The sequence below is a fragment of the Desmodus rotundus genome, chromosome 5 (assembly GCF_022682495.2).
Source record: "Desmodus rotundus isolate HL8 chromosome 5, HLdesRot8A.1, whole genome shotgun sequence".
Lineage (NCBI taxonomy): Eukaryota > Metazoa > Chordata > Mammalia > Chiroptera > Phyllostomidae > Desmodus > Desmodus rotundus.
In genome coordinates this window covers 16,055,929-16,082,250 of record NC_071391.1, presented here as the reverse complement: position 1 = coordinate 16,082,250, position 26,322 = coordinate 16,055,929, and the positions used below count along the sequence as shown (strand labels likewise).

The following is a 26,322-nucleotide window of genomic DNA, read 5'->3' as shown; positions in this document are numbered from 1 at the left end:
ATCACTCGAATGGGAGTGGATGGCAACCTGAGCTGGGGCAGAAGGGGTGAGGAAGAGATGCATGTGTGATAGAGTTAGTGTAGAGTTGAGACTGGTGGCGAAGAGGAGAGAGTGTTCAGGGACAAGAGGCGAAATACTTTGATAGTTAAGAGCATGGGCTTTGGAATTCAGCTGCCAAGACCCAAAGCCCAACTCAGCCATACACCAGTAAGGAACCCTGGGCAAGTTAGTTCGCATCTCTCTGTCCCAGTTTGCTCATTTGTCAATGGAAATGCTACTATTATTTCCTAGCCCATAGTGTTTTTATGAATAAATTCACATAAAGTGCTTAGAAGTGTGCCATTGCTCAATGTGTTGGTTGTCATTAGAATGACTCCTATGCATCATCATCATCTTCATCATCACTGTCGTTAACATTATTATCATTAGGAGCAATTCTAGGCCCTTAGCTTAGATGACCAGCTGGAAATAGAGAAAAATATGAAATGATTTCAAGCATTCTTCAGGACTGAGAATCAGAGGAGAATAAAGAAACCAAAAATGAGTTCACAAGCCTGATTATTGTAGCTAAACAATAGACGGCAAACGGAGGGAGCAGGGCTGAATGAAACTGCCTGGCAAGTTAGTTAAGAATTAGGTTTGAAGGAATCTGTATGAATAGCTACAGCTTAGAACAGAGAAACACTAGTTGAGTCTTATTCCTCTTTTTAAATGTAAAGATATTATATGTATATATTAAACATACTCGCATTTAATTAATTAAAACATTAAGCCAATGCGGAGATCCCCTGAACAAACACAGCCTCACTTCCCACCTCAGGCCCTCCTTTCTATTTTTACACATATACCCAGTGCTACATTGAATACCTGACTTGGGGGATCTGATTGAAATAGGTCTTTGTTATTCTCTTCCACCATCTCTTTAAAATTTATTGAGGTAGAGCAATTTCATTCTGGCCCTGGAGAGAGACTCCGGCAACCTGTGAATTTTCTGCTCACTCTTAGTTAAAAGATAGTCCTCCCAATTTCCTCCTTTTTCTGTACAAAATATTGTTCCTCTCCCTTTGTTGGACTTGCCTATGGTTTTTGCTACAACTTGTCTACAACTGCAATTCCTCAGCTATTCCAAAACAAACCCATTTTACTGAAAAAAAAATAAATAACTGGCTGTTTTATTTTTAAGGTCAATATTTTTTTACATAAATGTGATTATTTTACACATGTTTTACAACTTCCTTTTTTTTAATTTAAACTTGTATTTTAGAGATTTACCAGTAATTGCATATGGCTTCCTTTATTTATTACTCCCTTGGAATTGGAGACAATCACGTGGCCCTAACTTTACTCTGGCAGCAAGCAAAAATAAACAAACTTTTCCAGCAGCCGAAACTTCACTCCGAGACTGGTTTAGATTTGTGGACATAGTTTTTATTTTTTTTAAACAACATTTGAATCTTTTTTATTTCCTTTAAAATAATAAATAAATAAAAACTGGACCTACTGCCCCCTATTGCTAGAGATTTGTTATGTTTCTTGAGTCAGGAGGAAATAGAGTTTATGACTTCTCATGCAGCTTGAACTCCCGCCCCTCGTTCTATTTTTCTGTCTTTAAGATCACTTTTCCGGCCAACGTGAGATCTTTCAAGGGCAGAAACGCAGTCCTCTTTGTACGTTGCTCCACTCTAAACCAAAAGCTCCCAGACAGCCACAACCCTTCAGAACACGGGCGCGCTTGCAGCCTTTTGCACCTCCCAGCGTTAGAGGGCAATGCAACCCCAGGTTGCGCATTGCCCGTCGCTAAAGGCCCCTCCCGACGCGCGCGTCTTTACGTACACGTTGGGGGCGGGGCCTCCCTTGTGCGCGGTGACTGGTGGCGGAGCTGGCGGCATCTAAAGGCTTAATAGTGCGGCTCGCGGGCTTGGGGAACTTAAGCGGCGGCGGTGGCGCCGGCGGGGACGACGACGGCGACGGCAGCAGGAGCGAGCTCTCGGCTTGTCGCTCACCATGCCGACCGTGGAGGAGCTTTACCGCAACTACGGTATCCTAGCCGATGCCACGGAGCAAGTGGGCCAGGTCAGTCCCCCAGCGGCCTGCAGGGCCCGGTCCTCCGCGGCCTTTCGGAAGCGTTCCCCCGGCCAGGCCAGGCAGGGCAAGGAGGAGGGCACTGCTCTTTGCTCGCCAGCGAGCTCCCGGGCGCGCCGGCTGCTTCGTCGGGCTGGGCCCTTCTCTGGGAGTGGAGACTCCGGCGTCCCCAGGGCGAGCGCGGTCCCCGGGTCCCAGGCGCCTCCGCCTCCCTGGGGCAGCCTTTCCTCCCCGTGGCGTTTTCTGTCTCAGCTTCTTCAGCCTCCCGTTCATTCTCTGCCGAGTCTTGCCTTCTGAATTTCTCTGAAGTCTTTCTCCTTTCCAGTGGAGTTCAGACGCTCAGAAGATTAGACCTAAAGTTCTCAAGAGGTCAAAAAATAGTCTTTGTCGAGTTACAAAAGTCTGCTGCTAACTTTAGGAAGAGTGCTTTAGGAGACAAGTTTGTGGGAGAAGAAAAAAAAGAAGAGGGGCCTTCCGTCCAGTCTTTACCGAGAGCTCCCGATTTCATGTCTTCAGGACATGATTTGAGCCCCTACCACCCTCCGGGACGCGGTGTCGGGCGCTGGAGTTACGAGACGGAAGAGCGGCGATCTATCGGAATGTGTTTTTAGAGAGAAAGACTAGCGGTAAATAGACAAGAAAGATAGGTTGGTTGGTTTTCTTATTTTTTTAATGGAAAGTGTTGTGAAATGTACAACACGGCCGCGCAGGGGGAGGAGGAGTGAGCGTGCAGTTTTAAATAGAGTGGTCTGGCAGCAGCTCGGTGTCAGCGGCGTTGTCCGTAGCAGCCGTCGCTGCTTTGTGAGTTTTCAAGCCCTGGAGTACCTTGAACTTCAGGAGTTGATGACTCTGTATGTGTTTTATTGGGAAAAGACCCAGGCTCTCCCAGGGATGGGGGGTGTAATGTTGATTGTTTTCGGTAGAAATCCTATGCCATATATATTTTCAGGGCTTAGGACTTCACGTGATGCCTCGGCATATCCATCCCGTGGAGTGGGAAGTGCATCTCCTAGAGTCTAATAACATGAGCAAAGCTGGGGTACTGTCCCCTCCCGTTCCCTTTTCTGGACATCTGTCATGTAGGTAGAAACTTTTGAGCTGTAGGGGGGGGGGGATGTCGGTGTATGAACCTTATTTTAGCTAATCTAGAATTGTAAATATACAGTTGCAAGTATCACGATTTTCCTTCCCTGCAGAACTTCCGTTTCAGGAGGCAATTTTGATATCACCAGTGAGAAATACACTGAGTCTGTTGTGCACACGGTGCAAGATAGATAGGGTGTGAAGGAGAAGTTGGCTACCCATTAAGACAAGGTTGGAAAAGATACGGTCAGTCATGGTTTGATGTTGTTGTTCCTACAAAGAAGTAGTAGTGACGGTGTTCTCATGTATTGTGAACTGAGTTGGGGACAATTATAGTACGTTGTTCTACCTAAAATTGACCTTGCTGTACATCAGCACAAGGAATGGGTGGAAGTCAGACCAGTGCTTCTCCGACCGTCTGCAGCTGGTCTCCCGGAAGAGGCGTATCAGGAATCTTCTAGGGAAACCTTGAAACCAGTAGACGAAGTGCTGCCCCATATCCCCACCCCCATGTTTTGCTGGAGTAGAAAAAAGGTTGACAGCCACCTACTTCACAGAGTCTGATAGGGCAAACGAAAGTCAAACTAGAATTTATTCTGTGAATGATTGAGAATTGCTTGCACTCCCTTCTGTCATCTTTAATTATAAAGCCAGATTAAATTGAGACATCTCCCTCGAGGGGTCAAAAATGTCTTTCTCAAAGCAAAAACCTGCTTTTAATTTAGGCAGCGTATTTAGGAGCCTTAAGTTTGAGAAAAACAAACACCCTTTCCTGCAGACTTCAACGAGGGCCCATGATTTTATGTATTCAGTACGTTTGTTGAGTGCCTGCCATGTAGCAGACACTGTGTTGGGTGATAGAATTTTAGCCCAGTTCCCTGTGGCCGATGGGAGATGAGTACCTTCATGATGCTGGCAGCTGTCAGGCAACCACCGATGAGAAAAAGACCTCTGCGTGATCAAATGTAGTGATGTCCTCGGCCTCACGCAGTGAATTCTGAGGGGCTGACGCTGGACTGGCCCTTAATGCCTACGGATTCTGCTCTCTTGTATAGTGCTGTTCCCTTTCAGAACAGGTCTCTAAATCTGCTCCTCAAAAAGGGGGGAGGAGGGGGAGAAAATGCAGCCAACTGTAATTGAACAACAATAAAATAATTTCAAAACAAAGATAGTTTCAGGGTACTACTTGTGAATTTTAACTGACAAAAGCAAGAGCCAACTTAATGGAAGGGACACCATTCACTTTTTTTAGGAGAGAAAAAAGTTTTCATTCTTGGTGTAGCAAAGCCCGATTTTCACGTTAACTTAGGCCATTTACAGTGAAGACTTAAGTTTCCTAGGAGATACCTGTCTGGACACTTCTGAATCCACATTTGAGGCCCTTAGTCTAGAACTTCCTTCTTTTATTTTGATTTTCACCCTTTGTCAGAGAGTTGTGCAACTGCGGTTGCTCTCCACGCCGCCACCGAGGGGAGTGCCTTTCCACTGCTGTCGCCACTAAACGCAGTCCTCCGAGGGTTTTACCAGCTAACTTTCCTCGGGCACATCAGATCTTTCTCTTTTTCGAACCTCCTTGTACTGTGGATTCATTTATAGAACTTCAGGCTTGAATTTTATGTCATGTGAGGACTTTTCTTCCCTTACTAAGTTATAAACTCTTGGAGTTAAGGATTAAATTCTTGTACAGTTGACCCTTGAGCAACACAGGTTTGAACTGTGATTGTCCACTTGTACATGAATTTTTTCAATAAGTATCTGTACCGTTTTAGAACCACAGTTGGTTGGCATCCCTAACCCCAATGTTGTTCAGGGGTCAACCATACAGTCAAAGAAATGTATATGCAGAAACCTGCTTACAAGGGTTATCTTATGAATGAAGAGGGAGGGGACCTCTCTACACACACACAACATATATTTAGACCATGAACATGCATTTTCTGATAAACAGACTGTAGTTGATAAATTCTAAATGAAGCATTATTTAATACCTCACAACCTTCCAGCCCCTCTGTCACCTTCCCCCTGCAGCTCGTGGGTTCCACCCAAGTACTCAGCTCCCCTTCCCCCACTCTGCCTCTGCTGCTCCTTCAGGTTAGCTCCCTAACCCCCTTTTTCACTGTGCCCCCCCCCCCCAGGGCCCCTGACCAGCCATAGAGCAGGCTGTGGCCCTCCATTATTTTAAACTGTGTTTCAGATTTTTATGAATTTAATGTTAAACGTAGATACTTAATTCTATGTAAGCAGAATTTTTTTTATAAATTAAAAAAAATATCAAACACCTGTTAAGAGACAGACTGTTAGGCTGGTCTAAGATTAGATCAGTGTAATATCCAAACTCTCATTTTTGCTATGTTCTTTACTCAGGAGTACACTGGCTTTTCGGGGTGAATGAGTGTAAACTTCACTGACTTATAGTTCATGAAATGCCATTCTTTTGGGTTTTTTAATGACATTTATGTTTTTTACAACTAATTTTTAGAATCTGTTTTTAGGTAGGTTGGCAATATATGACCTAACCTTTTGCTGCATGGAACACTTTATTTCTGGTTATAAAAAAAGAATATTCTTAATTGAGATCCTACTATACCTCAATAACTGCATCCTGCTCTACTTAACTAAATTTTTGGCGACTTTGTAGTCCGTGGGATGTTTATCAGTCACTGCCCTCTTGGCGGCCGGCAGCAAGCCCGCATGCTGGAGCGCTGAGCGGGACGCCTTATACAGAGCACACAGTGTGCTGTGTGCACGTTTTGTGTCATCATTATGGTATTTAGGGTTAAAGTTTTTTGTAATTGAAAGTTACCCGTATTCCAAACAGGAGATGTAGCTACTGTCTCGGTATTTGTTACTGTTGTTTGCCAGACTGACCACTGTCATTCAATGAAAGGACTCTCATGGAGGAAGGTGTATGGGGGATTGGGATTGGGACCTATGGATAGTTGACTCATCATATTATGGGATCCGAGGGGGAGCACTTCTGATTTTCTTAAAGGAGACAAATGAGCTTTGAATGTATTATTCTAAAAAAAGTTAAATATGTGACATTAAAATCTATCTTACTCCAAAATGGGCTGGCTATACAGAATCAATTATTGTTTTCATAGTCTAAAATGTGAGGCAAAGAAAAGCTTCCTAACCTTTCTGGTATTGCTTAATTTCAGGAATATATTCTCTTCACCTGCTTTAAGGCACTCATTGGAAACAGATGACCATATTTAAGTAAATGTAACACAATTCTTTGAGAATTCCATGATACTCATTGCAGTTTTTAAAGCATGATCCAGTCACAAGGCTAGGGTCAGTGATCACTGGAATGGAGAAGTGTTGGTACATCAACAAGCCTATTTGCTTCTTCCACTTAAAGTTTGAGTCATCCACCCCAGCCAGGGGGCTCAGTTGTTTGCAGGTTCAATCCCCAGTCCGGGCATGTGTGGGAGATACCTGGTTGATGTTTCTGTTTCACATCAATCTTTCGCCCTCTTCTTCTCTCTCTAAAATCAGTCAACATGTCCTCTGGTGAGGATTTTTTTTAAATTAGAGGCATCCTTCTCTCTTCCCCACTCACAAATAACTCGTGGGGGGGCAGGGGACCAGATGGTAGGAAGGTAGGTGTCCAATTGAAGCAGCAACACTCCAAAAATAAGCCCTGTTTTTTAGCTTAGCCTTTGTAAAAGTGTACTAATTTAGATTCAAACAAGTTTGTTTAGCTTTTCATCATTCAAAATTGTGTTTCTTTCTGCTTCCTTCCTTCAGCATAAAGATGCCTATCAAGTGATATTGGATGGTGTGAAAGGTGGTACCAAGGAAAAAAGATTAGCAGCTCAGTTTATTCCAAAATTCTTTAAACATTTTCCGGAACTGGCCGATTCCGCTATCAATGCACAGTTAGACCTCTGCGAGGATGAAGATGTATCAGTAAGTTTATGGTTGACGCGTTTCATCAAGCTTTCAGATGTTTCTCTTGCTCTTTCCAGACACTTGATTTTCTTTGTGTAGCTAATGTAATTGAAGTACCAATTGTATCAGTGCCCGATAAAACACCGCAGTGTGGCCTGGCACAGTGTCTTACCAAGGCTTAATCTACATTCAAGAAAATTTGCTCTTTCACCACCTTTCAACTGTGAAAAATGCATAGAATTACAAGATACTTTGATTTTTTATTCGTTGTCCACTGTTAAAAACAGTTCGTGGCTCACATCTTTTTCATAAATTCTTGTACATTGTGTATATGGAATTAGACTAATGTTAGTCTTCAGTCAAATTATGTTTGCCTTAGATATTTAAAATACTAGTAGTATTACTTTGTAAAACATAGTTTCAGCAATCCTAAATATTTTGCATAGCAGGAAAATAACTGGTTTGTGTAATAATTCTGTGTGATTAATAGAATAAGAAGAATTAGCCTTTAGCATTTCTGGCTGCTGGTATAGGTTCCTGAGAATTTTCAACAATTAATTCATGACTTTTCAAATGAAATTAGAGAATTACCAACATTTCATTCAGAATTTGCTAGGTAGACCTCCTATGCCTTTTTATGTTAAACTAAATAAGCCAAGACCACATATTTGGAGTTAAGTACACAATGTGGTTGCAAATGTGTATTAAGTAGAACAATAGAAATTATAAAGTAGTTACTAGATACGACATTGCCACTATAGGCTTTCTTAAGGGATACTATATTATATGCCCAGAAGTTGTAAAAACCCAATAGTTGCATATAATCAGTACATGAACCATGGGTTATAATCTCCAATCTGTCTACTCCAGTTAGATAATTGTATTTAATGTCCCTCTGCACCACATTTTATTTTAGTTAATTTTGTGAAGCTTGAATGTTAAATTGAAGCAAATTATTTCTAAAACTGCTAGAAATCTCATGTTTTATATTTTTGTGACTCATATGCCCCTAATTATGGTTTTTCTGTGGTTTTAGTTTTCTTTAAAGGTTGGGTTTGTTGTTTTTATTGATGATAGTATTTGTTCAAATTTTTGTTTGAAATTATATGCAGATTCGACGACAAGCAATTAAAGAGCTTCCTCAGTTTGCCACTGGAGAAAATCTTCCCCGAGTGGCAGATATTCTAACCCAACTTTTGCAAACAGGTAAAGAATTTTAACATTACCCTTTTATATAAATAGAACTTCTTTCTGAAATAATGACTCTGTTTTTAGCTTTTGAAAAATAAAAATAAAATTCTTTTTTTAGTAGTTTGAAACTTAATGACTTGTGATTATGTAATTCCTAGTATTGTTTTGTTCTTTAATTCTATTTATAAAGGCAAAATTACTGGATTCTGTGGGGGAATTTTGATGCATCGTGATCCCTACCCCCTGCAATTTCCTATAGTTTCATAATTGTACCATCTTAATACAAAACTTTTCCAGGTTTGCTACATCAGGTTCTCTACCTTTTTAAGGAATGTATTTTCTTAGTATTTGAGAGAAATACCTAGTTATGTGTCTCAATGTAATCTGTGAGAATCTATGTTGAATCTTAAATTTGAAAATGAAGCAGATGATATTTCTGATTTATTTTATACTTTGTATCACTTTTTCTCTATCCAGATGACTCTGCAGAATTTAACTTAGTGAACAATGCCCTGTTAAGTATATTTAAGATGGATGCAAAAGGTAAGGCTACTTCTTGTTCTGAATTGTGTCTGATGTCTTAAAAAATTGAGGAGCTTGGCGTTACTCATGAAGGATAAAGTCTGGAATTCACCCAGAGATCTATTTCCTAAAAATATTGGGTTTTTTTTCTTTTCCTTTTTTATTGCTGTTCAAGTACAGTTTGTCGGAAGGGGGAGTTTTTTTTTTTAACAGTGGTTATATTTCAATACACAATGAGGGGGGCGTTTTAACTATTTAGCTCGAGCTTTGTTACTCAAAAACTCAACAGAAATAATTACAAAAACAGATAAACTTTTCCATTAGAAAATTGTTGGTAAAACTCCCTCTGTTGCTAAGAAAAAATTCTTCCAAAATAGCTGAGTTTTATTTATTCTTAGTAATGATAAAAAAGGTAAGTCACACTCAAGCTGACTCTGAATCCATGAACAAAGCATCTGATCACTCTTAACAGCTGCAGCTGTAGAAGTTTCAAACTAATTTAAACAGTATCAATATTCATGATGTTTATTAGTAACTCACTTGAGAAGAAATACTGTAACTGAGTTAAATTTAAAAACTTTGTTATGATATAGAATTGACTTGCTACACACAAACTATTTTGTTTTGCAGGGACTTTAGGTGGCTTATTCAGCCAAATCCTTCAAGGAGAGGACATTGTTAGAGAACGAGCAATTAAATTCCTTTCTACAAAACTGAAGACTTTACCAGATGAAGTCTTAACAAAGGAAGTAGAGGAACTTATACTAACTGAATCCAAAAAGGTAAGCTTTGGTCATCATTTAATAGAACTGGCCTAAAGCAAAAGTGCATATTTGAAATGAGCAGTGTTCGTCGATGTGTATAAAATGGCATACGCAGTTGGAACTGCCATAGAACATGCAGCTTTTCTTACATTGTATTTTGCACTTTGGTTACTCGTACCCTTGTCTTCCATCTTAGGGCAATCTCTCAGCATTCTGGATTGTTTCGAAATAAAAATGAAATCACATCGAAATGACCAATTTTTTCCATCTTTCCCCATGAGACTATAAGCTCTTCCAGAGTGTGCCCCCAGATCTAGCATAGTTAGAGATGCTGCTGAGATTCTCAAGACGTGTCACAATTAACTTTCACTTATAAAGTGCCAGAGTTTGGGAATAATTCCCCTTTTTTTATATGTTTAGGAAGATTTCACAATTTCCCTGATAGCACTCTTTACTTACCTAGTGATCTCTCTTGAGTGAGAGAGAAAGGAGCAGTTGTCCAGCTGGAAATGTCAGCATTTCTTACCTGTGCCCCAACAAGTAATCTGGTGGCAAATGTCATGGTCGCTTGCTCCTTTGGCCACTGAGCAGAAAGACTTAGACCCACTGGTACAGAGCACTTGCAGCAAGACCTGCGTGGTCTCCTGCTTTGTGTACAATTACCGCATTAGTGCAAATGAGGCTGCTTTAAAATACAGGAAACTGCATCTGATTTACTGCAGAATTTCTCAGTATTTTGCTGGCAACCCCAAAAGAGCCTTTTTAGAGTTTTTTTTTTTTTCCTTACCTACCCTTCCTTGAAATTTTAATGCCACAGATATACTGTATATCTTTTTATATACACTATATGTGTGTGTGTATCTGTGCCTTATCCATTAAAAACTAAAATTTTCCAAGAACCAGATTGTGCCCCCTTGGAGACAGTATTGGGCCCCGTAGTGAGAGTAATGATCTATTCTGAAGTTAAATTGACTGAAGCTAGAAGTTACATGCTTATCAGTGTTTCAGAAACATTAAGAGCAAACTGACTTCAGTAGCTGAAATAAATTTTTTATGATTTTAATATTGATCTATCTTTCCCATTCAACTGATAAAGATACTTACTTTGAATTACCTCTTTCCAGGTCCTAGAAGATGTGACTGGTGAAGAATTTGTCCTGTTCATGAAGATACTGTCTGGGTTGAAGAGCCTACAGACAGTGAGTGGAAGACAGCAACTTGTAGAGCTGGTGGCTGAACAGGCTGACCTGGAGCAGACCTTCAACCCGTCCGACCCCGACTGTGTGGACAGGCTCTTACAGTGCACCCGGCAGGCGGTGCCCCTCTTCTCTGTGAGCTCTTTGTTTGCGTAGCTGGTGTCCGGTGGCTCTGTTAGCTTCTGTTTCTGTAGACGTTGACTTGAACACCCTCCTCAAACCTCTGTGTGAAAGTACAGACACAGTGGGATCGGGATTTAGTGTGGGGGCACGAGTGGGGTTGGTTTTTAAGTCTTGAGAATTTTGCATCATACTTTATAGTTTGGCTAAGTTTCTAAACAACTCTCTAGCAATTTAACATTTTTCTTAAATTGTCCAACGGATTGTTGTTCTAGGTAAATACGCTCTTTATCTCTGGCTTTGTGCTGTCCCTAGCCAAGAGTGTTTGTTCTGGGATGTGCATACCGCAGCTTGGAAAACAGTTTAAACGATCTGTCCTTTGCAAAAAATACACTGAAATCAGCACTGAAATTTTCTCCACAGTTCGACCTGGGAACGGAACAGGTCAAAGATGTGTAGATGTTCCCGTGCCCCAGGCGGACTAGGCATTGTGTGTTGAGGGCGTTTCTGGGTTGCTGTGGGGTATGCGGGGTGCTGTGGCGCTCAGCTGGCATTTGTGGAATGGCATTCTGCTGTTATATTTGAGAGAGTATGTCTCCTTTATTTTTTTGACAACTCAATGTTTTTGGATTTTTACAGAAAAATGTGCATTCCACAAGATTTGTGACTTATTTCTGTGAGCATGTTCTCCCTAATCTCAGTTCCTTGACTACCCCAGTAGAGGGTCTTGATATACAGTTGGAGGTAAGAGAAAATTTCTGTGTTTAGTACTGGAAAGCTATTCTTATTTGTTAATGAAAATGTAAACCACTAACTTAGACCTGAGTTCTAAGACAGTAGAGGTCTGGTGGTGGCTCGCTGGTGACCTGTCCCAGGACGAGTGGCATAGCAGTGTCCTATGGACTCAGTTAAAAGTTGCTGCAGCGGGAAAGCGCTGCTTGTGGTCTTCATTACAGTCAGTCTCTCTACCTTTGTGGCCTTGATACTTTTAAATAAGGTATTTAATTGATGACAGTTCCCATCTCTGCTCACAACTGATAGAGCCAGGTTAAAGCTGGATTAACACAAAATACCCTTTATCCCTTCTCCAATGGAATCGACTACCCCCTCTCTCCTTTGGGTCTCAACTGTAGTGTTCATAGTACATTCTTTCACTGCATGTGTGGTGCTTTACCTTTATTTATCTCCCCACATTTAACCAGATTCCTCTCTGCTCCCAGAATCTAGTGCAGAGCCTGATTCTAAAAGGCACTTGATGATAGTTGAATCGAACTGAAATATGAAAACGTATTTCCCTCATAGGTCTTTGGGTTACAGAAATGTCTCCCTGTACATGCACTGTTTTTGTTTAAAATATTAGGGGTTTGGCTTATTAGACTGGATTGGATAAAGCAAAGATGAACCTCAGTAGTGGCAATTACCAATACTTATAGTTGGTATCCAGATACTAAATTTTATAGCAAGTGAGGCCTACTCTAAATGTTAGTAAATAATTCTTTGCTGTTAAAGAGTTATTCCTCAGTTTCTTCATAGTACAAATTGTCAAGTTAATATATTTATCATTTTTGTGTTTATTTAGCAGTATCATTATTAACTTGTGGCAGAAAGTATCATCTACATGGTCTGTCCAGAAGGTATCCAGCCATGTGATATGACAGAGACATTCACTGAAGAAGATACAGGAAACACTGTATATAATGTCACTTCCGTCCCCTTCAAAGTAGGCCCTTTGGGACCTCACACAGTTCTCCCAGTTGCCATCAGCTGCCCCATCTTTGAAATCTCTTCCCTTTCAAAGGTGATTTTAGTTTTGGGAAAAGCCAGAAGTCACAGGGCACCAAATCTGGACTATAGTGAGGCTGAGTCACCTGGGTGGTTGGATGTTTCACCAAAAAACTCTGCATGAGACGTGATGGATAAGCGGACACGTTGTGGTGATGAAGCTGCCAATCACCAGTTGCCCATAGTGGGCTTCAGAATCATCTGAATAGTTTCCATGGAGTAATGATCACGCTTAATGCAAAATGTGATGCAGATTCATTGCTCTCGTCACATTTTGAATGTGATGGCCACACAGTGTACACGTTCATTTGACGGCATCTACCACCCCCACTGACTAGTACGGTGGGTCGTCACTGCTCACGCACGCGCATTCCAGTCCACCCTCCTTGGCTGCCAGGTTACATTACATCATATTAACAATGGCTGGACTTTCTCAGGACAGACCTCGTATATTCTTTTCCTTACTTCTCACAGATATATTGGAAGTCGTGGGAGTGTGGTTTTAAGGTCTTGCCCTACGACTGCCACATATTGTGACTTTACCAGTCACGTCATCTCTCTGACATTCAGTTTCCTCAACAGGAAAATACAGGGCTGCATCTCTTTTTCCAGTTTACATGTTCTGATTCCATAAAAATACAATTAAAAAATGAGCAGTCCTTTTTTTTTTTTTTTTTTTTTTTAAGATTTTATTTATTTTTTTTAGAGAGAGAGGAAGGGAGGGGAAAGGGAGAGAAACATTGATCAGTTGCTCACCTCCAAGTGGGGACCTGGCCCCCAACCCTGGCACGTGCCCTATCTGGGAACCGAACCAGCCTTCAGGTTCTCAGGCCAGTGCCCAGCCCACTGAGCCACACCAGCCAGGACAAAAAAGCAGTCTTAGATAGTTATCTAGAATCATTTCTTATTTTATAGGCCTTGCTCATTCAAGAAAGTAATACTAATAACAGTGAATTGTGTGTTTTAGGTACTGAAACTGTTGGCAGAGATGAGTTCATTTTGTGGTGACATGGAAAAGCTAGAAACAAATTTAAGAAAACTGTTTGATAAGTTATTGGTAAGAACTTTTCTCTTTCCCTGTGGAATATACATAGCCCCCAAAATCTAACAGTGTAGTACGAATGTCTGGATCACGGAGAACCAAATTTTGAAGTTACAGTATTGGCCAATAATTCTAGCAAGTGTTGTTAGCTACTCAGGCCACATGTTGTCTACTTTTTTTAAAAAAATGTTTTAACCTTGTATAATACAGGATTTATAGTAGGTTTTTCTGCTATTCCTTTGTCAAAATATTTTACATTTGCTGCAGTTCACCATTCAGGTTGCTGCCAATGGCCAAGTAGCTTTAGCAACCAGAAAATCAGTCCATTTAAGTCATAATTGTAGAGAAAATAGGCCATTTGATAAAATCATCATCAGAGTCACCAAATGATTTTCTCGTTGGATGTGAGCAGTTAGGACACAGTGATAAGCATTAGGCCCATAGTATGACTTGAGTCATCCAGTGTCTGTTTCTCTTTCAGACCGTTAGTACCTCCTAGTGCTACAGTCCTGGTGTTGAATGTCTTTGGTACTACTTCGAATGAAGAGAGAGTCAGTGCTTAAAGAATATGGACTAATATTCAGAGAGTTTTGGAGTTACCAGTGGGTTAAGAGCATCGACTCTTGAGGTCAAACCCAGCTTGACTCTTCAGCTTACTAACTTTTTCACTATAGGAAAGATACCTAAGCTTTTAGAATTCCATCTATATTGAGTACCTAGTAAATGTTAGCTACTTTCATTATCCTTCTTAATAGTGGTAGCAGCTACAACGTAGGTGAATTTGGAGAATTGACAGCCTAGATCATTGATCCAGTAGGTCTAAAAGAGCTATCTGACCTAAATTTCTGATCTTGGTAGTTTTTCATGCCTTAAAAGCATGCCCTACAATTAGTTGAGTATATGTTTATAATTAATTAGAGCGATTGCAAATACCTCGATATTTTTATCTCTTAGGAATACATGCCTCTCCCTCCTGAAGAAGCAGAAAATGGGGAAAATGCTGGCAATGAAGAACCTAAGCTGCAATTCAGTTATGTGGAGTGTTTGTTGTACAGCTTCCACCAGTTGGGACGAAAACTTCCAGATTTCTTAACAGCCAAGCTGAATGCAGAAAAGCTCAAAGATTTTAAAATTAGGTGATGTGTGATCAAAGTAGTCCAATCCTTGGCAGAGATGATTGCTCTCTGGTGCTCCCTGGGTTCTGTTTTCATCTTTACAAGAGCTGTCTTCCCACCCTGCTGCAGCCTAGTAGGAGACAGAAGAGCCAGGACACAGGCATATTTGCACACACATGACACCTGTGGTATATAACAGATCCATGGGCGGAAGGAACTTTGTCGAAAACAGACTCTGGCTCTCCCCACTTGCTTTATGATTTGGGCAGGCTCCATAAACTCTAACACCCCAAGTTTCCCTCAGCTATAAAATGATGATAGCACCCACCCCAGAGTTGTGAGATCTAAATGAGACAGGAAGCTTTGAGCACAGTGCCCGGGATATGGTGGGTACTCAGGAGACCCTAGCTGCTGCTGTTATTGGAGAAATTCTAAGTTGTTTACATGAAGACGCTTTGTATTGAATCATTTCAAAGTCAAAAAAATAACTGGGTCAGATAATGCTAAAAGGAGATAATATTACTCTACTCCAAAGTGTCTCCAACTAGAAATGACTAATGAAGTGAGAAATTGTTAAGAAGGCAATCCAGCTTGTGTTTGTAGGTGTCCTTTATTGGGAGTATGGTTCTTAAACATTGATTCATATTGTTTTGATTACCCTTGTGTTATTACCAGATAATAAATGCTGTGGGACTGTTTTTATTCAAAGAAAGAAAGAAAGAGGGAGGGAGGGAGCGAGGGAAGGAAAGGGAGGAAAGGAAAGAAGGAAGGACTCTAAAAATGAAAAAATTAAATAAATGGAACCAGATTCTTAAGCAGTGTGCCTAGTAGTCCGTAGGATAGAGTTATGGTACCAACTCTTTGTTCACATATTAAGTGGGAACAAACTTGAAAAAGATTATTCAGGTCTCTGAGATTTGTGAGTTTATAATAAATCCTCAAATCTGTAATTTTGTGTATTTTTACTGGACCTTTCGGGACAAACAGGTCAAACACTATCACTTGTTAGCAGATAAACACACAGAGATTGACTTGTTAAAGTTGAAGTGATGATTTACTCATTAACAAATACTTCTTCCTTTAGGCTGCAGTACTTTGCACGGGGCCTGCAGGTTTATATCAGACAACTTCGCTTGGCTCTCCAGGGTAAAACAGGCGAGGCCTTAAAAACAGACGAGGTGAGAACACTGGGTCACATCTCATAAGGAAATACTTATAATAGCCACCTTTTATTATATATTCAGACTGAACTCATACATTGAAATGTAACATTTGACTTTATTTGAATTGGTGATACAAGTATATGTTCAGATATATGATGTTAGAAGGTTGTCTACATAGTTGCTAAGTTATATTTTTGTCAATATTGAAGTAATCTTGACTGTGTCTAGTGTTTATGAACGGTGTTTGTTACCAAACTTAGATACATACCAGTATTTCACTAGGGCCATTAGCAGCACATGTTGTTTAAATATTTGATTGGTGGTTGTCCTATGTTTAATTTCACCTTTTTGAAACCCACATACTAATTTACATTAGGAAAAAAGATTAAATTGCTAATTTTATACCAAACTATATGTGTGTTTGTGTTGGGATATTTGGTTCTCTAATCTCATCTATTTTGATCACTCTTCATCCCCGTCCCACTGAACTGTTTTATGTTTTCATCATGTCTTCCTGCAACTTACACTGATTGTTTTTAGAACAACTCCTGTGTGCATATGACCTGTCCCTCATGTGTTTTTTCAGGTACATTGTAGCTAACAATTTCATGTTCTTACCTGTCAAGAGAACAGAAAGATTATTTGCTTGCTTTGCCATCTCTATACTGGCTTAGAGTTTAAAGAAAGAATGAATGATGAATGATTCTGAAAGAGAAGTGTAATTACTCTATTTCTATGTGGTAATGGAATATGCATTATAAAGGTTAATGGCATTTTAATTTATTTTTGTTTTCCTTTTGCAGAACAAGATTAAAGTTGTTGCATTGAAAATAACAAATAACATCAATGTTTTAATCAAGGTAATGTCTTCCTTTCTTACCCAGTCCTCCCATTAGCTAGACAAGCAGTACTCAAGTTTTAAACTACTTAAAATGTACAAAAGAAATCCTTGTTGACTTTGTTATTAAAGTTGATAAACATGATACTTTCCCCTGGAAACTTGAAATCACATTTAGAAAAAACTTAGCTTCGGTTTCTTAAGTGTCGTGCACAAAATGACTTTAATAAGTAATAGGTGGAGGTTTTAACAAAATTGCCCTTGCTTACTATTTTCTTGTAGCCTTATTTAGGTGCTCAGTCACCAGCACAAGAGCAAGATAAATTAAAGATTTCTTTCCTAAAATTAACCTTTATGACGTCTCCCTGTGTGTTACCCTGGCCACCCCCCCCCCCCCCCCCACACACCATCCCATACATAGAGATCTCGTCTGATTTTGTCTCTTCAGGATCTCTTCCACATCCCTCCTTCTTATAAGAGCACAGTAACATTATCCTGGAAACCTGTGCAGAAGGTTGAAATTGGGTAAGACATATATTTAAAAGTGATTTAAGTGTTCTTATATTTATGACTTATAATATGAAAATCTGAATTCAGATGTTAACACTACATAAAATGGTACATTATTAAATGATTCTTAATAAGATGTGAAAATATGACTATTAGAAGCATGACTTAAAATATTAAATCTATTTCCAGTACTTACAAAATAAACTAGTGGAGTACAACCCTGGATTTTCAGCCTTATTTGTGCTCTTGTGGCATAACTGGACTTTCTGACAATTTTTGCAAAATGGGTTACTTGCATATAGTCTTTGGAGCTACGAATTCTAGATTAAAGTCTTGTAAATGCTCTCTCACAATGTCTCCATAATTAAGGCACAGTTAATTTGATACATCAGAATGTTATTTCCTTTATGTGACTATCTTCTTTAGGATGTTTTTCATAACTAATAATGCTAAAATATAAGTGTAGTGGTGGCCTCTGGTATAATTGTTTTAATTGTTGTTCTTTTTACTGTTATAGGCAAAAGAGAGCCACTGAAGATACAACTTCCGGTTCACCACCCAAGAAATCTCCAGCAGGACCAAAAAGGGATGCCAGGCAGATTTATAATCCTCCTAGTGGGAAATATAGCAGCAATCTGGGCAACTTTAATTATGGTGAGCGTTTCCGTTTGGGTACAAGCAGTATGAGAGATTAGGCAAGAACTGTGTTGTGTTTGGTTTTCATTATCAATTACATGCAGTGTCATAGCTTTATTGTGTGATCTTTCTGAGTTAGCTTGGGAAACTAGAGCTATTGGGGAAACAGCTGACTCCATCACTTTCTGATCCACTTTTGTGGGCTTACTGAACTGGGCGTGCAAAACTAAGCACTTAAAGAAAAATATGCCTCTTACATTCAGAGGAGCCAACAGAAAAAAAGAAAGGAAGTTGGCCTGAGCCATTCATTACTGGTTTTCCCTGTTCCAGCTTCAAGGCAAGACTTTCTGTGCATTCTCCTTCAGGGATAGAGCTATAGCTTCTGGCAAATGAGGTATTAATGATCCTTCCTGGACCTTGTCAGCCTACCGCTTGTCCTCCCATCTTCTGTACTGTTTCAAAAGGAGAGGTCATAGAAATGGGGTCAGATGCTAAAGTATCATCTGGCAAGGAAGATGTGTCCAATTGTGGTCCCCCCACCCAACTGCCCAGAGTGCAGTCCTCCTATCATCTTTAGCTATTAGTGCCAGAAGAGCTTCCCACTGGTCCATTCTCTCCCAGAGCTATTGAATGAGAAGTGAAGGGTTTTTTTTTTTTTCTTCACTGATTTATACCTTCATAGATCCTTTCAAAGAAGAATGGGTGAAAGTATCACTACCTCAGCAGATCTTTAAGACTGAGTTTAATAACACCAGCAATCAAAAATGCTTGTGATTGGCCTTGATTACCAATCAGGATTAATTTGCAGTACAGGGTGCCCCCACTTTCCAAAAGTAGTGTGTTACTATGAAACCTTTCATAAGCTAAAACAAAATGAAGTGAAGCCATTATTAATTTACATGGAAAAAATTTTGAGCATTCCCAGGCCTAAAACAAAACAAAACACCCTACCAAATGGCACGTAAAACATAAAATACAAGTAATATTGCCATATAGTAAAAGCAGGAATGACTGATAGGATAAATACACACCATTCTTTGTACATTCATCAACCTGCTCAAGCAATATACTTTCCATTACTCGATGCCGACTAAAACATCCCTTTGCTACCTGCAGAACCAGTAGTGACTGGCAGCTTTCAAGAGTCTCTCTCTGGGTGTAAAGTAGTACAAATGGCGGACAAAGGAGATTCAGTGCACACAATGTCTTTATTTCATTCACCACGATCAAAACACTAAATTACATCCAGTTTTATACTAAGCATAATACCTTTCCAAACTCTCTTAGGTGTTTCTGATACTTCAGGACACGTCTTCCTCAGGTATGCACAAAATAGAGGTAAAGCACAGGTACTCACGTACATGGTTCAAAGGTGTGGCAGCTTGACACTGGGATGCTGAATGTGGTTCCGGGGAAGAAGCTTGGTGGGCCACTCACTACTCACTGCACACTGCCTCTCTAGTGCAGCCACAGCACAAACACTGAGCACTGTTTTCACTTTTTGCCTCTTTTGTTTGAGGCAACTTTAGTCTGGGAAAGATCACTGAGCTCTTACTTATGTAGTAATATGTAAATGTGCATCTCAGCCTCTTTTCTTACCTGAAAAAGATGGATAACAAATAAGAGGATAATAAATTCCAAATAAGAATATTGTGAAAGCATTTTGTAAATGGAGAGGGTTCCGTGTTGCTTCATTGCATCAAATACTGTCCTCTGTCACTTGAATGATTTAATGTGGTATCTTAACATCAACCATTATTAAAATCAACTGTTATCTCAGATACTATCTTCATTTGATTTAATTAAAGTAATCAAGAGCTGTGGCAATACATAGAGATCTGTATTCCTTCACTTGGGCAAGTCATTACTCGAGTTTCCTTGAGGATTTTGCCCTGTGCCTGATAGAATCAGGTGATACGATGCATATGGAAAGAGACGTGGAAAATGCAAAGCCTTAGATTGTATGTGATATTTTTTATTTATTTGTTTTTAGAGAGGGCAAGGGAGGGAGAAGGAGACAGAAACATCAGTGTGTGGTTTCCTCTTACACGCCCCGCACCAGGGATCTGGCCTGCAACCCAGGCACGTGCTCTAGAGTGGGAATCGAACCAGCAGCCATTTGGTTTGCAGGCCAGCACTCAGTCCACTGAAGCCACACCAGCCAGGGCTGTATGTGATATTTTTCAAACTATTAATGTGAAAAACGGTTTCGGTTTTTTATTGATTCCAGAGTAGGGGGTAAGGGGGAGTGAGAAAGAAGGGAGAAAAACGTCAGTCACTTGCATGCGCCCCCAACTGGCGACTGTGCCCTGACTAGGAATCAAACCCCACATTTCAGTTTGTGGGTAACACCCAACCAACCATTTTTATAAGAGTCAATTCATAATTGGAGTGCTTTTCGTACATCAAATGGCAAACTCTGATTCATTAGAAAATAGGTGTAAATTTTTTGCTTGTTTGTATATTTGAGAGTAGAATGTTACCTCTTCTAGGTATTCTCGCAGTACTACAGATGAGAATTGGTGCTCCTTTCTACTTCAAAACTTTTCCACCTTTTTTATGCCTGTCCTTTGGGAACTGATAATGTGTAAGGAATATAGGAGAAGCTTTTTTTTTTTTTTTTTCTGAGATGTCAACATTGCCTCAGATATTGGAAGGGGGGGGATGTTTTGTGTTCTTTTAAGAATAGATTTTGTTACCCACATTTGGCACAATCATCATAATTCCACATTTGTATGTCCGCCAAGCTCACGTTTTGCTTTATTTTTCCAGAGAAGACTGGATGGGGGTTTTTAAAGTCATGCACACTGAGGGGTTGGGAAATTTATTCTTTCTGTGTTATTGGGGAACCAGGTAGTGTTAGTATTACCACCTTATTACAGTGAACGACAGGTCTGTTGTCAAGAAAACAAACTACTGGTGTCCTGGGCCTGGACATGTTTACTGTCACGAAGGAGCCAGGACTTGTGATTGTCCTTTGAGTCCATGCAGGCGCGTGTAGTCTTTGTTCCTTGCCCACGTGTATCACTTTACTAACCTGTGTCTCTGTTACTTGTGTGAACCTAGTATTAGTTCCCACAACTGAGTTCAGCTTCCTAGTGCATTTTCAGTCGTATCATTTACTAACACATACCCATGTTTAGTTTTCCTTCCTGTAAAAGAAGTTCCCCAGTAACCCAGGAATTCTAAATATTCTGTATTTTGTGACCTTTACCTTTTACATTTTCAGAATATAAAAATAACTTTTAAAGCATAATTTTTACTTGAATAGTGGCTTTTTAAGTTAGTAATAAAAGCATGAAATTGCTGAAAAAATCATGGAAGTACAGAATGGTTCTCAGGATGAAGCCCTTGAAAAAGAATATTTGGTTATTCCCTGTACTGTAACAGTGTCTGCATCAGATCAAAAGAAATAGCCGACACAGAAAAGACAACAGGGTCAAACAGGACCTTCATACGGGATATTTGGCATTGTCATTAGATCTAGCTGAACAATTGACGGGAACCCAGTTCTTTATATTAAAAGTGATTGAAAAACAATTGAAAGGGTGGAGTTCTGTAGACTATTAGTTTATAGCTTATAGTAATGATATCTATGAGGATGTTTATTTGTTAAGTGTGTTGATGTTAAATTTGCTGAGAAATGAAGGTTTTATAATGAGTATTGTAGGGGAAAATGTGCAGACGTGTGCCATAAATAAGGCCAAGTCTTAGTCAAAAATGCAGGAGTTACAGCCCACCCTCCGAATGTACCCACAGTCACTGCATTTATCACTGGGCGCATCTTGCCCTCAGACCACCTCTAACATCCTGAGTGTTTTCACTAGGGTAATAAACTAACATGACGGTTGTGTTTCAGTGGTTTCCATGCCAATCAACTTAGAAAAATGTGCCATGATATGAGAGGTGACTTTGAGTCAGATCCCATTCTGTCGCACACATAAATGTTGGCGAAGCTGGAGAAAGATCTAGTTGGTTTTCTAACTCAGAATTTCTGGGGGGGAAACATCACCCAAATAAGGTAACTATACTTCTAGCCACAATGGCAAAAAATGGATTGCAATAAATGGATTTAATAGGAATTTTTCAAGTATCCCAACACTATGGATCCAAAAATGGCACCGTCATTTATTGCTACTAGTAAGATTGCCGCAGTGAGGAAGTTTGAAAGTTCAATGAAGAGATTTGATCTCCAGAATTAGAAGTTTGAGGCTCTTAATTCATTTATGTATGATGAGACGTCTAGCCGTGCTGGTAACTTCAATCAGTTTTCTGTACTGGAAGGACTCCCCTGAGGAATACTTCTCTGGGGCTAGAAAAGAGACTAGCCAATGAATAAAGACTTACTCTGTCATATAATGCAAGTGACTTGACTTTTCAGTAACCCAAACACTATGTATACACATCATCACCTTTCAGCAGCACTCTGAGAAGCTCACGTAGCTGATAAAACAGTGAGCAAAGCTGTCAGCACTTATATCTACATTTTTCTGAGTCTTGGTGCTTGAAATATTATGATCAAAACAAATTGCCTATCCATTGCATTTCAGAATTGGTCATTGATACTTTAAGATACTTTGCATTTATGTCACAAACTTGAAAGCCAATGGCTTTTTGTTAATTTCATATTAAGTATATACACTTTAATAGTTTTATTAATTGTCTTTGGTAGTGATAAACACTATCACTACCAAATAAAGAATTAATAAATAGTTATAATTGAGTACCCACTATGACTGTATTTTGCACCTTGCCATATGTTCTTCGGTGTATGCGTTGCCCTGGTTTTATGTACAGATTGAATTTGTAGATGGTGTAGTAGATACCAATGCTACTTTTAAAAAGCCTACTGCTGTATTCAGATCTCTTGAGCTACGTTTGTTGTGTCACGAAGTCCTGAGCAAGACCTAAACCCTTGTTCGCTTTTTCGTAGAGCAGAGAGGAGCCTTCAGGGGAAGTAGAAGTGGCCGCGGTTGGGGAGCACGGGGAAATCGCAGTCGGGGAAGACTCTACTGAGTAAGACATCACATTCTTCAGCATTGTCATGAGCTCCATACACTTAAATTCTACTACTCATTGGATTGCCGGGGATGTCCCTTTAAGAGGACTGCTGCCTTCAGCTAAAAACTTAATGTTCTTTATACCTTTGTATGTATGATCTACTTTTGTATCTACCATGGTTGTGTCTAAGGTAAAAACCACAGCGATATTTTTGGATGCTTTGTGCGCGATCTTGTTTTTGCAATATCATCATTATTCAGACTTCATATTGTGAATCTTTTACTTTTCAACATCTTAATAATTTGGTGAGAGTTCTTCAAGTCTAAAATATAATGAAATTCAGTCAGTTTCTGATAAAGATCATCAGTTTTGAAAGGTTACTGATTTTTTTTTCTCCCCTCTGTCCTTTGTTTTTCCCCACAATATATGGAGAAGAGTAGTGGTCAATCTTAACATTTTGTTTTCATTATTTTTTAATAAAGCTGCTAGGCAATGGTTCAGCATTCCTACCTAGTGTCCTAAGAGCAAAACATTTATCAGCTTTCTTAAACTGTACAAACAACATTACATTTTTAGGAGAAAGTAGGCTGCTTTGCACTGCTTACTTCCCTCTTCTCCATATGTTGTGATAAAGACTTTTGACTATGGGATCTTACTATTTGGGTAGGAATGTGTATGTGTAATATACATACATACATAAGCATATGTGTGTGTGTGTGTGTATGCATGCTGTGAAACTTGACTGTACAACGTAAATCATTTTTTAAAATTCTAGGACGGGTAATCTTTGACATGGTGATTATCCTTTTGAGGCTGAATCCATTATTAACCTGTTATCTAGGTTTTCCTCCAAGTGGTGAGGGATTCTGAGTCAGTTGCACTTACATGATTATTGTTATTTAAAACAAAAAATAAACAAAGGCTGCATTTTCAAAGATGAGTTTGGAGATCCCTGTTGGAGAAATACAGCCAAAATATTGAATCTGATGTACATATAGGTTTCTACAGGATGACATAGAATAGTTTAGAATTTGGGGATTTAATAACCAGGGCAGTCCAGGAAAAATGACTTGATAACATGCTGTACCAATAATGAGGGATGCTCTCTGTTTGCTTTTGCCACTTTGAAGATTTTAACTTCTCAGGTTATTAATCAAAATTATTGTATAAGTTAGCCAATAGAATCTTTAGGTGAAAACAACAGATGGGGGGTTTGTGGAGTGTTTAATGTCATGGGCATTTTTAGTGTGTAGGTCCTTTGCTCTGCATTTGAATGTTTCATATATTTTTGTTCCACAGTTAACCTTCCCTCCCCACATTTGCTGTTCAAGTCCAATGCCTGAATGACATTTTCTAGTAGTTTGGCACATTTTTTGAGGAATAGTTTGTGATTCCAATGCAGGTGTCTTCATACTGTTACCTTCACATTGGGGGAAAAGCAAAACCCCTTTGTTGGAATTACTGCACATGTTTATGGGAAAGATATTTCTTTGAAGACTAGAATTATACACATGAGCAAAAGAAGTTGGTCAGCTTGACTGTGGAGTGGTGACAATAATCTAAACATTCCAGAAGACAGTGAGCTGAACCTAAGCTCCCTTGGAATCTGAACAGACGTAGGAAGGCGGAATTGCCATTTGAAAACTGTGACCAGGTAGTCCGGAGCTCAGAGGCAGATCAGCCAGTAGCCCAAAGCCATTTCAAGTATAGGAACTACATTGGGATTATAGTTACATAAATTTAAACATTAAGTGTAACTTTTCCTCTTTTTCTTTTTTTAACAATATTTGTAAACTCACAGGTAAGCAGAATTGACTCTACTTCTTCAAGTTTGATACTGAGTTGACTGTGTTTCTTCCTTAGCCACTTCATTGTTCTCCTTCCTCTCCTAAGGCACTAGTGCACAACTTAGGTTATTTTTGCTTCAAAAATTTGAATGAAACAAAGTTCATGTCATGATTTTTTCTTTGCAAGACACCTGTTTATCACCTTGTTCAAAAGTAAATGTTCCCTTATGCTTTTGAAATAAATTTCCTTTTGTAATTTTGTTTTGTGTCTTGATGTGTTATGATTATGATAGTTTCATGTTCTTGGACATTCGTTAAACATTTTTTGCTTTTCATGTGCCAGAGTGTGTCAGACCATAAAAATACAAAGATGGACAAGCTACTGCTCTGCCTTCAAGGAGTTCAGTCTTGCAAATTACCTTTACTTTTCATCCTTTTGGATTTATATTTAAAAGTTAATGATAGAAGGATTTGGTTCTTTTAACCAAAGCAACAGATACTTGCCAAATCATGAAATATTGCTATCCTCAAGTTCATATGCAGAGCAAATTGGATCTTCTTAATTGGACTACCAGCCTTTATTAAAAAGTCTGACTAAAGTAGCACCAAAAATGGTTAGGAGCATCCTAAAGCCAAAGTTGAAATCATCCTTAAGATGATAATTTCCCTTGGTGGTCACATCCTTTCGCTTTATGCTGAGGACTGCCAAATACGTGTCCATCAGTTCTTGCTTGGAATTTCACAATAACCTCCTAATACTGATTTTCCTGCTATTACACTTGTCTCTCTACAGCCTGTTCTAAACACAGCAGCAAAGGGAACAGCCAACTCTTCTACTTGAAGCTGTTGAATGGCTCCTCATCACAGAATAAAAATCAAAAATATTGCTACGGCTTTTTACTTCTGACCTCAGCTGCTACTCTTCCCCTCCCATCATGCTGCCCAAGTCCCTTGGCTAGGCAGACACACTCTTGCTTACAGTCTTTGCAGTAGCTGTCCCCTCTAGCCATTCTTCCTTGTGTCTGCCTGCCTAACTACTTCCTCCTCCAAATCCTCGAAGACCACCTCAAGGAACCGTGTTTCAAGTTGCAGGTCCCCTTTCTATCCTGCCAAGGATAGACACTTGCCTACCTTGCGTTCCCTGGAGCATGTAATTTACTCACATGTTGTTTATTCTGTCTCCCCTGGGTAAAATGTGATGTGTTTTAATGCCACAAAGGTAAGCATTTTTGCATGTTGTTCACTGATAACCCCAATCTAAAAACAGTGCTTGGTACACAGTAAGCTTTCAATAAGTAAGTCAAAGGTAGTGTTTTAGGCTCTGAGCATATAGTGATCAAGACAGGCAAACTCATGGAGTTTATATTTTATTATGCAGAGCCTAAGAAGCGGGTTTCATAGAGTAGTGAGCGTTATGAGGACACTGAAGCATTCTAATGTGATAATGTGTAAGAGCTCACCTAGAAAGAATAGTTAGAAAAAGCCTCTGAAGAATTCATTTAAGCTGAGACCTGGAGGATTATTTGGAGCCAACCTAATGAATATTTCAAGGAAAAGCATTTGAGATGGAGGCAACAAAGCCAACAGAACACC

The 26,322-nt window shown here is 39.6% G+C and overlaps 1 protein-coding gene across 2 annotated transcripts; it reads left to right on the top strand.

The window, feature by feature from the left end:
- Nucleotides 1-1,847: 1,847 nt before the first annotated feature.
- Nucleotides 1,848-24,989, top strand: API5 (apoptosis inhibitor 5). 2 transcript variants are annotated; one of them, XM_024558890.3, is made up of 14 exons: nucleotides 1,848-2,073; nucleotides 6,919-7,080; nucleotides 8,175-8,268; nucleotides 8,731-8,796; nucleotides 9,406-9,557; nucleotides 10,664-10,870; nucleotides 11,495-11,599; nucleotides 13,605-13,694; nucleotides 14,634-14,815; nucleotides 15,879-15,972; nucleotides 16,761-16,817; nucleotides 17,244-17,320; nucleotides 17,823-17,959; nucleotides 22,880-24,989. In XM_024558890.3, the coding sequence occupies exons 1-14, from the start codon at nucleotides 2,005-2,007 to the stop codon at nucleotides 22,900-22,902; spliced, it is 1,515 nt and encodes a 504-aa protein (XP_024414658.1). In that variant the 5' UTR covers nucleotides 1,848-2,004; the 3' UTR covers nucleotides 22,903-24,989. The 2 variants fall into 2 exon arrangements, with proteins under 2 accessions (XP_024414658.1, XP_024414657.1); XM_024558889.3 differs by having other exon boundaries at nucleotides 22,875-24,989.
- The last annotated feature ends 1,333 nt before the right edge of the window (nucleotides 24,990-26,322 follow it).

Coding starts and splice junctions, on each gene's coding strand:
- API5 (XM_024558889.3), top strand. CDS start 2,005: ATGCCGACCGTGGAGGAGCTTTACCGCAACTACGGTATCCTAGCCGAT. Junction 8,797..9,405: donor ATTTAAGATGGATGCAAAAG/GTAAGGCTACTT, acceptor TTTGTTTTGCAG/GGACTTTAGGTGGCTTATTC. Junction 16,818..17,243: donor ACATCAATGTTTTAATCAAG/GTAATGTCTTCC, acceptor TTGTCTCTTCAG/GATCTCTTCCACATCCCTCC.